The sequence below is a fragment of the Neomonachus schauinslandi genome, chromosome 5, assembly GCF_002201575.2.
Source record: "Neomonachus schauinslandi chromosome 5, ASM220157v2, whole genome shotgun sequence".
In the NCBI taxonomy this organism is placed as follows: Eukaryota; Metazoa; Chordata; class Mammalia; order Carnivora; family Phocidae; genus Neomonachus; species Neomonachus schauinslandi.
In genome coordinates this window covers 149,090,555-149,104,074 of record NC_058407.1, presented here as the reverse complement: position 1 = coordinate 149,104,074, position 13,520 = coordinate 149,090,555, and the positions used below count along the sequence as shown (strand labels likewise).

General features: G+C 43.6%; 1 protein-coding gene across 7 annotated transcripts in view; it reads left to right on the top strand.

The window, feature by feature from the left end:
• PDXDC1 (pyridoxal dependent decarboxylase domain containing 1) overlaps positions 1-13,520 on the top strand; it is a 51,520-nt gene that overhangs the window by 27,107 nt on the left and 10,893 nt on the right. For all 7 annotated transcript variants that reach the window (XM_021697960.1, XM_021697961.2, XM_044915626.1 and 4 more), the window contains 6 exons: positions 1,468-1,552; positions 2,446-2,494; positions 2,790-2,891; positions 3,758-3,883; positions 7,798-7,848; positions 13,204-13,267. In XM_021697960.1, the coding sequence (XP_021553635.1) occupies positions 1,468-1,552; positions 2,446-2,494; positions 2,790-2,891; positions 3,758-3,883; positions 7,798-7,848; positions 13,204-13,267 (477 nt within the window). The remainder of the gene's footprint in view (positions 1-1,467; positions 1,553-2,445; positions 2,495-2,789; positions 2,892-3,757; positions 3,884-7,797; positions 7,849-13,203; positions 13,268-13,520) is intronic.

The window sequence follows — 13,520 nt, the reverse complement described above, 5'->3', positions numbered from 1 at the left end:
AAAATGAAAACTTTATGGATAAATTTAACAAAATATATGCAAGATTGGTACACTGAAAACTACAAATATTGCTGAGAGAAATTCAAGAAAACCCAAATGAATGGAATGATACAGGATATGTACCTGTGGAAAGACTCAATATTATGAAGTCTAATTTCCCCAAATTAATCTGTAGATTGTACAGATCAGCCCCTGTCAAAATTTCAGCAGGCTACAATTTCTTACAGAAGCTGATAAGCTGATTTTAAAATTTATATGGAAATACAGAGGATGTGACGGATAGCCAAAATAATTATGAAAAAGAACAAAATTCAAAGACTTAGGCTATCTGGCTTTTAGACTTAATATAAAGTTGTCCCACAGAACACTGTGGGATTAATTGAAGACAGTAGAGTTTAGAAATAGACTCACATATATAGGGTCACTTGACTTGTTACAAAGACGCCAGGGTATTTCAAGGGAAGAAAAGTGGGTCTTTTCCACCAGTGGTCTTGGAACTAGCGGATATCCACATGGGAAAAAAAAATTGAACCTTAACCCTTACCTCACTCTATATACAAAAATCCGTTATGAATGATTTATTGACCTAAACCCTGCAAAGGAACCACTTGCGTTGGTTGTGTTTGTTGGCAGTTGGTGAGGGTATGCAACCTTATCAGGTGGGATTCTGTTAACTGGAAGTTTAGGATGGTCGGGAGAATGCACGAGTTCCATTTTACTCATGCTCTGTGAAGAGGGAGCCGCCTACCCAACCTGTAGTGTAAACAGATTCATCAAGGGGACAGGTTAAAGCATTCAGTATATTTAAACTGACTTTAGCATATTAAAACAAAGAACCTCTCGTATTGGGTTAAAAAAAAAACCCTGCAAATTTATCTGTGTACACTTAAAATAGACATACCTAAATAAAAACCCAGAAAATGACAAAAAGCAAGTGTGGAAAAGGGTATCTTGGGCACATAGTGACAGAACGAAAGTACTGTAGCCATGTTAGTGTGAGATAAGTAGACTCCACACTAATTATATAAATTCATATAATCCACTAAGACATAGTAGTTAAGAATGCTGATGAACGTAACTGAAAAATATAAAGGAAAACCTGAGGAAAAATTGATAAAATACAAGTATAAGTTGACAAACCCACCATCTTAGTGAGAGACTTGAATATATTTCTCCTGAAAGAACATCAAGTATATAGGAAAAAAAGCATATAGAGGTTTTAAGTAACAGTATTAACAAGCTTGCTTCTTACATACATACATAAAATGGAGAATATGCACACTTAAGAATTTGAATTACCAACTTGTAAAAGTTGATTTTAAGCCAGTTCACATAGAAAATCTCAGTAAAACAGGTAGAATGTTACTTCCTTCTTAGAGATAACGTATTTAAAAGCTTTTATCATGCTGTAAAGACTCAGAAAGTATTTGTTGCTTTTAGTATCCTTTTTTGTGTGTTTTATCCTAGGAACTGCGGCAGTAGGGCACACAGATAAGATTGGACGTTTGAAAGAACTCTGTGAGCAGTATGGCATATGGCTTCACGTGGAGGGGTGAGTGGAGGGTGAGGTTGGCTCCGTGCTGGGCCTGCACGCAGTGCTCATCAAGAGTGGGCATCCAGGCTCTTATTTTGTTGTAACGTTTGTCTCTAAGGGCTCATTGGGTTCTATGGTAAAGGTAACAAAATAGCCCAAAGTGGCGTGAGCGAGAAGAGATTTTATTGGCTCACGTAACTAAAAAGATGTGTTAGGATTATTTTAGGCACAGCATCAGCCAGGGCTCAGCATCTTCCTCTCCCCACCCTCTCCCCCAGTCACTTGGCCTAATTTCCTCTATGGTGCCTCCATCTATAGATAGACTTTCTATTTTGGTGCAAAGTAGTTGCAGTGGCTCCAGCTTGCTTTCCAGGTTTGTGTTCTGAGGGTCACAAGTCCCAACAAAAGCCTCTTACTGAGCCCATCACCATGGCCAGGGAAATGTAACACTTCCGTAGTTTCGGTGATTTGCCCACCTCTGGAGCAGGTGTCTCCTCCACCCAAAGCTGTGGTCTGATGGACGAGATTGGGGTGGTTTCCCAGAAGGGCTTAGGGGAGGATACGGGGCAGCTCCAGGAATCCATCACCAGCACGCCATAGGAGCTGGGTTATTTTGTCCCTCTGGGAAAGAGTTGATGACTAGAAAATCTTTTATATGAAAGATATAAAACAAGACACCCATTACATTACATCAGTAGGTGACATCCCCTGAAACACATTTGATTAAAGCGCATTTTCAGGGTTTTGCTGAAATTGGTATATGCCGCATTTTCTCTTAATATAAGCACTTATAACCCGGCTGAGAGACATTTAAATGTCGGCTTAAAACAACACAGCCTTTTTTTTTTTTTTTTTTTAAGTATAAACTTAGTGAATAAGCAGCAATAAATAATTTGTGTTTTTTTTCCCAGTGTGAATCTGGCAACCTTGGCTCTAGGTTATGTCTCCTCATCAGTTCTGGTATGTGATTGATTTACTAAATACTGTGTTTTTAAGAAGGAATTTAAAATCACTTAATCCCCGAGGCGCCTGGGTGGCTCAGTTGGTTAAGCATCCAACTCTTGATTTTGGCTTCAGTCTTGATCTCAGGGTCGTGGGTTCAAGCCTCATGTTGGGCTCTGTGCTGGGCATGAGCCTACTTTAAAAAAAACAAAAACAATCCCTGATGGCTTTTCATGTTTTTATGGATGGAGGAGGGTGTTGGGTTTAGTGTATTCTGATGGTCTGTAACAAAAAGTTGTTTTCTCTCTGGTAGGCTGCAACCAAATGTGACAGCATGACACTGACTCCGGGTCCATGGCTGGGTTTGCCGGCTGTCCCTGCAGTCACCCTTTATAAACACGACGATCCTGCCTTGGTAAGCTCACTCTCTCATTGGGAGGGACTGGGGAGTGGCTAATAATCATTAGCAAGTCTGGGAGCAAAATAGGGAAAAAGTGGAAAGTTTCCTTAATGCCACTTCTGTGACTTTTTTATCAAAAAAATGTTTCTGACGTAAGTGAAACAGTACTGTATACGTTTTTTCTATTTATTCTCCTCATAGGCCCCCATGTGTATGAGGAACTTCTTATGACATTATGACTGCGTAATATTCTGTTACTTAAATACTGCAATTTAATCATTCTCTGTTTGTCAACTTTTAAGATGTTTTCAAAATTTTGTTACTAAAATAATGAGCATCTTTCTGTATTTCAAATTATGTCCTTAGAATATGTCCCCAGAAGTGATGTTACTATTAAAAGTAGTTAAAGCTCTTGATCCCCATTGTCTAGAAGGTTGTAACGTATTTTTTCTAAGAAGTGGTTCTTAAGAGTAGATCAGTTAGTGATAGGCCTATGCAAAATAAGCTTTAAGTGATTCTTACTAAAACAGTTAATGTATTGCTCAGCCGATAATGGCCAGGTGTTTGAGGATACTCAGAACAGCCTTGGAAGGGGCTTCCTCTTGAGTGCCTGAGAGTTCTGGCTCTGGGACACGACCCATCTGGATTCTCATCCTGGCTTTGCCACACCTGAGCCGTGAGCCCTTGAAAGCAAGTTCTCTGACCTAGGTTGTCTAGAATACTTGCCTCATGGGGCCGTTAGATGGTCAGATGAATAAGGCAAGCCAAGTGCCTGGCATAGCATCTGAACCATACTAAGTGCAGAGGAAAATGGTAACTAGGTAATTCTGCTGTGTGTCTTCACTGGCTTTGATCGCTAAAACCATATTGGCTTTTTTTAGACTTTAGTTGCCGGTCTTACATCAAACAAGCCAGCAGACAAACTCCGTGCCCTGCCACTGTGGTTGTCTTTACAGTACTTGGGCCTCGATGGGATTGTGGAGAGGATTAAGCATGCCTGCCAACTGGTGAGTAGAAACCTCAAGTTTAAATGAGCCACCAGGGGCGCCTGGGTGGCTCAGTCGTTAAGTGTCTGCCTTCGGCTCAGGTCATGGTCCCAGGGTCCTGGGATAGAGCCCTGCATCGGGCTCCTTGCTCAGCTGGGAGTCTGCTTCTCCCTCTCCCAGTCCCCCTGCTTGTGTTCCCTCTCAGGCTGTGTCTCTCTGTGTCAAATAAATAATCTTTACAAAAATAAAAATAGTAAATAAATGAGCCACCAGTACTCTGTGGCAAAAGCAGCGACGGAAAACTGCCTCATTGCCTCACCCACCATCCATGATCTTCTTGTCTGGATTTGGCTTCTCATAAGCAAGCAGATTGCATGCGTACATTTCCTGTGGAGTTCTGGGAGGGACTGCTGGGGTGTCCCAACAATTGTGGCCACATGAAATGAGATTAGATGAATGCCCATGTCAGCATAGGATGAGAAAAGAAGTCACAAGATGAGAGCCAAGGAGTGAAAGAAGCAAAAGGGGGCGGGAGGTAAATGTGGCCCCTGACTGGCTGTCTCTTGAGGGGGAAGGAAATATGGCCACTGGGGGTTGATGATGGATGGGCTGCGTGTTTTTAATACCAGCTGGCTTGGGCTCCCAAATGGCAAGGCTCTAGGGACAGTTCTATAATTCTCCTTCTGTATGAGGCGTTCTTGTGAAAATGTGTCATTATGCTCTAGTTTAGAAAGCAAAGAAAGTCATGTTTATGCAGTTTGAGCTGAGTCTGAAAGCTTGCCGACTCCTCTCTAAGTCTGTTGGCTTACGTGGTAGACGGGGGTGATGTAATAAGAGATTGTTAGGAGGACTGAATGAGCGCATACGTGTGAGGCTCTCACAGTAGTGCTTGATCACATGCAGATGGATTTAAAAATAAATCTTTGTTTTAAATGTGTTCTGTGGAATCAGTACTTCCTCACGTGTCATTTTTATGTTTAGGGGAAATTCGTATCTTTGTGTCACCGTAGCAGCTATCTTTGGGTTTGTAATGTCAGGATCGTTCATCCTGAGACTCCTTTCTCATGCAGCAGAAACGCTGTAAATGAAGTAGTTTGATTTTTACATGAGATAATTTCAAGATTTGTGTTCATTAGGTTTACAAAAGCACATCTTTAAAAAAATTTTGTCACTGGACTGTCAGCTCACGTCTTGAGGTTTGGTTGTTCAGAAGGGGAGACCTTTATTGCCATGGTAACTTAGTCACTTTGGGGAAGGTCTGGGCATCAGGGGAGGGCTCTGCAATTCCCTTTGGCTTACAGAGCACTGGAAAATAATGAGACGTTAACTACCAAACTCTGGAGGTCACTGCAGCTCTGTCTTCCTGCAAGCAAACACTGTAGCTGGTCACAGGCCTGCTGACCACGTCTGATGGCCTGTCGCTGACTCCGCGCTGCTCCCAGCATGTGGGAAACTGCCGGGGAATGTAGCACGTGTGGTCATCTGTACGTTCATGCCTCCTAGTCCATCTGTGGGGGCAGAAATCTGTATCCTCCTCCTCTGCTTCCTCCCATCATCCTCATCATCATTGTTCTCCTCATCTTCCTGGGAAGCAGTTAGTGAGCATTTACTCAGTGCAAAGCACTATGCCGCGCACTGTGCATGCACGGTTTCATTTGCACTTCCTAGGATATGAAGTCCACTGGTAGCAACATACTAAGAAGTAGTTTTCATGAGGGGTTTTCCAGTGTCTGACACTCAGTAAATAACTGCAGAGTGAATGAACCCCAACCCCATAACGTAGATGCTCTTTTATCGCCACATCAATAATGAGAGACCTTGGATTGAGATAACAATAGAACGATGAGGGGTGCCTGGGTGGCTCAGTCATTAAGTGTCTGCCTTCGGCTCAGGTCATGATCCCAGGGTCCTGGGATCGAGCCCCGCATCGGGCTCCTGCTCAGCAGGAAGCCTGCTTCTCCCTCTCCCACTCCCCCTGCTTATGTTCCCTCTTTTGCTGTGTCTCTGTCAAATAAATAAAATCTTTAAAAACAACAACGACTATAGAACGATGAGGCAGTAGGTAGGTCATCACACAGACGTGATGCACACGGTGTTCTGGAGACTGTTTCTAGGCACCTGACACAACAACCCTTTCAGATAGCTACTCTCCTCATTTTATCATCGAGGGACCTGAAGCGCAGAGAGGCTGAATAAGGTGTCCAAGGTCATAGCTAGTAAGTGGCAGATGGACTTACTCCTTGTCCCACAGGTGAGATTTTGAACTCAGATGTGCTTATTCCAGACCATGTGCTCTGAACAGCTCATTTATCTTTGCTCTTCCTTCCCCAGTATCAGGTTCTGTGTCTTGGGCACATTTGCACTCAGTTCTGTGGGGTTTTTTGAGCTATAATTGGCATATAACATTATATCAGTTTTGGGTGTACAACATGATGAGTCAATATTTGTGTATATTGGGAAATAATCACCACAGTTACAAATCCAGTTAACACATGTCACCATACACTGTTACAGAATTATTTTCTCTTCTGATGAGGACTTTTAAGATTTACTCTTAGCAATTTTCAGATATGCAATATAGTGTTATGAACTATAGTCACCACGCTGAACATGACATCCCTGTGACTTACTTATTTTACAACTGGAAATTTGTATCTTTAAGCCACCTTTACCCATTTGCCCCAGTTCCCACCCCCTGCCTCTGGCAGCCACCAGTCTGTTCTCTGGATTTATGAGCCTGTGGGGTTTTTTGTTTTGTTTTAGATTCCACATATAAGTGATATCATACACTATTTGTCTCTCTCTTTCTGAATTATTTCAGTTAGCATAATGTCCTGAAGGTCCATTCATGTTGTCACAAATGGCAAGATTTCATTCTTTTTTATGGTGAATAATGCTTCCTTGTGTATGTATATTACATACGACATTTTCTTTATTCATCCATCCATTGATGGACACTCAGGTTGTTTCTACATCTTGGCTATTGTAAATAATGCTGTAGTGAACATGGGGGAGGGGGTGCAGATATCTTTTCAAATTGGTGTTTTTGCTTTGTTTGGATAAATACCCAGAAGTGGAATTGCTGAATCATAAGGTGGTTCTATTTTTAAATTTTTGAGGAACCTCCATACTCTTTCCATAGGGGCTATGCCAGTTTGCTTTCCTACCAATAGTGCTCCGGGGTTCCCTTTTCTCCACATTCTTGCCCACGTTTATTATTTCTTTTCTCTTTGATACTAGCCATTCTGACAGGTGTGAGGTGATATCTCATTGTGGTTTTGATTTGCATTTCCCTGACGATGAGTGATACCGAGCATCTCTTCATGATTCTCTTGGCCATTTGGATGTCTTCTTTGGAAAAAAAATCTCTATTCAGATCTTCTCATTGTTTAATCAGATTTTGGTTTTTTGCTCTTGAGTTGTAGGAGTTGTATATATTTTGGACATTAACTCCTTGTCAGGTAAATTGTTTGCAGATATCTCCTCCCATTCAGTAGGCTGACTTTTCATTTTGATGGTGGTTTCCTTTGCTGTGCGGAAGCTTTTTAGTTTGGTATAGTAGTTTGTTTTTGCATTTGTGGCCATGTACTGAGTAGGTTTTGAAAGAATGAATGACTTATGTTGCTAGTATGACAAATTCACATATGTCTTATTAGAAAAAGCCTTTCTGGAAGCACTGCATGTAACTTGCAACCGAGAGATCGGGGAATGTTTGCAGTAGTTGAAAAGCAAGAATTGGCAGCCTACCTCAGGAGCCACCAAGTGACAGATGGCTTTATCTGCCTGAGATCCTTGTTTGCAGGCCTGCAAAGACCCTCCTAAAAACCATTTCTTAATATGTTATGTTGATCTAGGGAAATTATAATAAGTAATTATTAAATACATATAATTTAATGAAATTATGGTAATCATAAGCTGTTGTTTGTCTTTCGCAGAGTCAACGGTTACAAGAAAGTCTGAAGAAAGTGAACCACATCAAAATCTTGGTACGGTATATAATTTGATCTGTTTTTGAAGTAAATAGCTTAAGTTCAAGTTAGAATGATCTCCAGATTTGATGCATTTCAGTGTAATTGTGACAATTCTAGTAAAACCCACATTCTTTGGAAGAGAATCATGCACATCCTAATGACCTAACTCTACAGAAAGCACAAACCCCAGAAATTTGTACCATTTGCTGAACCCCTTTGGTGCTTTTCATATAATCATTTGTAGTTTTATTCTGTTAAAATTTAGAAATGCACAAACACTGTTGACCACCTGACCAGTGATTTTAAAACACCCATCTTCCTGATATGAAAAGTCATTTTGTCTCTCACAATGTTTTGGATGACTTTTTCTGAAATCTTCTGACACTAGAGTTTTCATTTGCACAGAGTGAGGAGTAAGGAAAAGATAAGCACGTGACCTTGCTCTTGTCTTCCCCTGGTATCTCCCTAAAAGATGCCAAACTCTATCGGAGAGTGCTGTTTAGGGGTAATTACCAGACAAGGAGATGAGGATTTAGCAGGGCTAATAACCAAGTATCAGTTCAGGCTTGAATGTTTTCATGTTTTGCTTCATTGTATTTTAGAATTTCAGAAAATATAGGTCAGATTCTAATTTAAACAGGGTCACTGGGTGCTGCAGGACCCAGTTAAGTGCAAAACTAATACGTGAGTTAATTTGGGGTTCAAATTAATAGTGTTTATTTCCATTTTAGTACACAGTTCGCTTTAAGGGCCTGAGAGGGGGGCTGCTCGGCGTTGCCTTCAGAGTAGGAGCTTGGAGCCTATTCAGTTGACCTGAGATGACCCAAGTTCTAGTTTGGAAGAGGAGAGTGGCCCATTGGAGAAGCAGAGGGATGCATGTTAACTCAGGAGACCTGGGTTCTCATTTCAGCCATACCACCGAGGTCCTGTGACATTGAGTCATTCTCTTAACTGCCTAAGCCTGTGAGCTCAGTTGTCAGTGAAGGTATGTTGGTTGGACTCCTTTAGTAAACAGAGAAGCCAGACTATGGACTAGCATGAGCAAGATGGCAGGAATCAAGGCAGTGCTGGGCCAGTGGACTTTCTGTCCCTCCCTTGCTGAGCCCACTCAGGCTCTCATATCCTCTCTCCCTCCTCCTCCTCCAAGCTGGGAGATTCTGCTGGTGCTGGTTAATCACCAGTGGGTTTGGGGCATCTGTGTAAGGCCAGGGAACCCTGCTCCATCCCTCCCTCCAGTGGATGCTCTTCTCGGAAAAGGTACAACCACTGGCCAACCCCGTGCAGCACTGAGGCTTCGGTAACAGCCCTCATCACAGCTGCCGGGTGTGAGATGCATGCCGTGTGCCGTGCACAGCGCTGAGCACGGGGGTTCTCTCATTTACCCCTCACCGTAGTCCCCTGCGTGTGTGCTCTTCCTTCTAGCTGGAAGCACTGTTCCTTTCCATTCTTTTCAAGACTCGTTTCTTACCCTTCAGATCTTAGTTCAAATATCATGTCTTCAGGGGTGCCTGGGTGGCTCAGTCGGCTGAGCATCCGACTTTTGATTTCAGCTTAGGTCATGATCTCAGGGTCCTGGGATCAAGCCCCGCATCGGGCTCCCTGCTCAGCAGGAAGTCTGCTTGAGGATTCTCTCTCTTCCTCTCCCTCTGCCCCTCCTCTGCCCCTCCTCTGCTCACTCACACGGTCTCTCTCAAATAAATAAATAAATCTTAAAAAAAAAAAACCCCACCAAATATCATGTCTTCAGAGAGGCCTTGCCTGGCTGTCTTATGTGAGCCAGCCTTGCCACTGTCCATCACTCTGTCCCCTGGGTGTGTCCTTCATTGCAGTTCTTACTACCTGAGACCGTGTGTGTGTTCCTTGTCTGTTTTTCTTTGTAGACGCTTTGTAAAGGCAGGGACTTTTGTCTTTTGGTTTTTTCATAGTGTGCCAAGTTTATTATTTGGCCTAGAGTAGGCATTTAAGTGTGAATGAATAAATCTATCTGTGAGTTGGTCGCAGTGGCTGTCTCCTCCTTCCTGGTGAGGAATCAGGCCCAGAGCAGGTCAGTGATTTGCTTGGGCCACGTGGCTGTAGGACGCGGTGGAGCTGGCCTGTGTTCTGAACCAGTGGGCCGTTCTGTCCCCGGTCGGTTTTCAGGAGAACTTAGTATTTGTCCTGCTTCAGGGACTTGTTACAAAGGGCAGATCAGATAATGTATGAAAAAGCAAAGTGAAGATTGTAGGGCATCACAAAATCCTGGTCATTATTAAATGGCTTTTGCTCTTGCCACAGTTTTTGTGTGGTGTTCCCACAGATCCCCAGTCATTGAGTCATCACGGGACGTCACTGCGGTGGAGTGATGTTACTTCGTCTCTCTTCGCTGTGGTCACGTGTCCCGAGTCCCATCATAGTAGGCGGCAGGGCCAGGACTTGAAGCCAGGGCGTTGGAGACGAGCTGTGTCTGCAGCACAGACGTGCTTCCCAGGCTCAGCAGCCCAGGGCCTCTTCCCGCTGCCGGGAGGCCTGGGGCAGCTGCTGGGTCCGTGGGCTGGTGCCCGTCTTCCCAGCAGCCGAGTCGTGGGCTGCCTGCCTGCCTCTCCTGGGCCCGTGGGCCTCGTTCTAACCTTGGCACCTACGGGGGGGAGTCTGATATTTCACCCTTATTACCCCTGAAAACCGCAGAATGCCCCCATGCACCGTTTACATCTCTGCTGGCCTTTAAGATCGTCTCCGTCCTTAGGGGGGCGCCTGGGTGGCTCAGTCGTTAAGCGTCTGCCTTCGGCTCGGCTCAGGTCATGATCCCAGGGTCCTGGGATCGAGCCTCGCATCGGGCTCCCTGCTCCGCGGGAAGCCTGCTTCTCCCTCTCACACTCCCCCTGCTTGTGTTCCTGCTCTCGCTATCTCTCTCTCTGTCAAATAAATAAATAAAATCTTTAAAAAAAAAAAAAAAAAGATCGTCTCCGTCCTTAGGGTCCTGCTCCTTTGACCGTGGTCGAAAATCCTCAGATTTTCTAAAACTCCTGCTTGGGACTTGTGCTTATTAAACTTGAGGGTTCTTTTTTTTTTTTTTTTTCCTGATCAATTTTGTCAAGTTTGTTTTTGCAAATATGACCTCTTTCTCCGGTCTTACCTCTGGACCTTGAGTTGGCAGCGTAGTGAACCTCGCCGCTCCGTGTGCCATGCGCCCCTCTGACACGTCCCAGCGCCGCCTCTTTGCCGCTGCCTCATGAGCTTCTCCAGGCCTTTCTTTGCTCCTGAGCTGCCTGGCATCTGCGTCAGCCATTCGCTGGGCTTTTACTTTCCATGACTTCTTCTGCCTTCCAGCATGTTCTTTCTAGTTCTTATTCAAGTCGGTGCCTCCTTTTCAGTCATCTTTTTTTTTTTTTAATTGTTCCTGGTCTTCATTTTTCTATTTGAGAATGGTTGCTACCGTCTATTTCTGAATTTCTGATTGTTGCTTTATTATTTCAGTTCTTGGATCACCCCTGGACGGTGTCTGCCGACTCCTGCCTGTGTGGGTGTGTCATAACTTGTCACTGAGAACTAGATGTTTTTGCCTGTGTGACTGGCCCAGGTCTGTCCGTCAGTTCCACAGCTCCAGGACTCCTGCGCCACATGGGACATCAAGGCCTCTGTGGTGCACACCTACCTGATGCTTTGCTCTCTCATGAGAGAATTTTTTTCTCCCTCTGTAGACAGAGCCTCAAGTGGCGGTAAACCCTCTTGCTGGTCAGCGGGTGGAGTTTTTCTCTCCCTCTTTTCACCTGGAGCATCCTTCAAGGGTCCCGGATTTATGTGCCCTCTACTGCCATCCGCACATGGGCCTGAAGACTCTGGATGTTAAAGCCAGATTCCCGTACCTGCTCCCCTTCCTGCAGCCTCTGCTCAGCCAACAATATTCTTTGCTTTCTCTTCTTTCTAGATTTACTGTTTTTGTGAGCCTAGCCGTGGTTTAAAAGTTTTTTTGGTTATCAGGGTATTTAATCCAGCATTTCAGTCTGCCATGTGCTAGAAGCAGAATTCTGTGTACATAACCCTGGACAGTATTTCTCATACACTGACATTTGAGACCACCAAGCTCAAAGAAATAGGAAACCAAAGACTGTATTAAACTATATATAGAAATCTCAGCACTCAAATCATCCTGACTTATCCGAAGTGAGGATGGGGGAATGGCTGTAGAATTTTGTTGCTTTTGTTTCTGTTTCTTTCTTGGGTTTACTCTATTCTATTTAGATATTAAGCCCCTCCAGCTTTAAAAGTATTAATAGATTTATTTGTTTATGTGAAAGTCAGAGGAGATGATAGGTGAGCACAGGAATCAGCTCAGTAAGTTGGTAGATTGGATACACATCTTGCTTGATCCGAATCACATCCAAAGGCAGACGCTTAACCGACTGAGCCACCCAGGCGCCCTGGAAAATAGGTTTTATGACCAGAATTGTTGAATGCTCAGAGATCCTCTGTCCCTGTGTGTCATATTCTGTCAAGGGCATTGCTGTTCCCTTTGTATCCTGACCCTGTGGTGGAGCTGAGGGCCAGCTGTGTGTTTGTTCAATGGTGAGCATGAACTTCATGCTGGCTTATCTTAATGCAGTGAATGTTTTTGTCTGTAATGAAATCCATTAATGAAGTTAGTCATCTGACCCCTGTCCCGAATATAAGGACCATTTCAGTGATTGAGAAAATATGAAGCTTCAGAAGCTCTAGACTGTGTTTATCTTCTTGCCAGCAGGACTTACATCCTGTTCTGAGAGTTTTACAAAGTGAGAATACTATGTCTGTGAATATAAAATATGTTGTAGTCAGGGGCACCTGGGTGGCTCAGTCGGTTAAGTGTCCCAACTCTTGGTTTTGGCTCAGGTCATGATCTCAAGAGTCGTTGAGATCGAGCCCCATGTCGGGCTCCACGCTGGGCATGGAGCGTATTCTCCCCACCTCCCCAACACCGCCCCCCCCCCCGGCTTTCTCTCTAAAATCTTAAAAAAAAGTTGCAGTCAGTCCTGCTTGAGTTAGCATAATTTCTAGATTCTTGAAAGCTTCAGCTCTCCCAACACTGATTCTGGTTATACTTTTTCCTTGCCTCCTTTGATCTTTAATGGCACACTTATGTTTATTATCATTATAGTTTCCTCCTGCTTTAATTTCAGCGTGCCAGTGTCAGATGTTCTAATTCAGCAGTGTATTCTTAGAACCAGCTTAGAATTATTTCTAGGAATTTTACTAAACCCTTGATTGTTGTTTCTGTAGCAAGTGAAATTAACCTTTGAGTTTTACGTGTTTATTAAGAAAATATGCTTATCTCTAGCCTGTTTTTCCAAACTCACTGTTTTATTTTGCAGGTGTTGGGGTTTAATGTTACTTGGTAATATCAGATTGATTTTTCAGGTGGAAGATGAGCTCAGCTCTCCAGTAGTGGTGTTCAGGTTTTTCCAGGAATTACCAGGCTCAGGTAAGGGATTCTAAAAAGAGTTATTTTTGTACTTGTGTTTAAGGGCTTTGAATTTTAAACCATTTCAACAGATATAGTCTAAAATATTTTGACTGCTAAAATCTTCAGTCATCGTTTCAGAAAATGTTAATAATTTTCAGCCTGATCTTGGCTCAGGTCATGATCTCCACCCTGGGTGTAGAGCCTGCTTAAGATTCTCTCCCTCTGGGCGCCTGGGTGGCTCAGTTGGTTAAGCGACTGCCTTCGGCTCAGG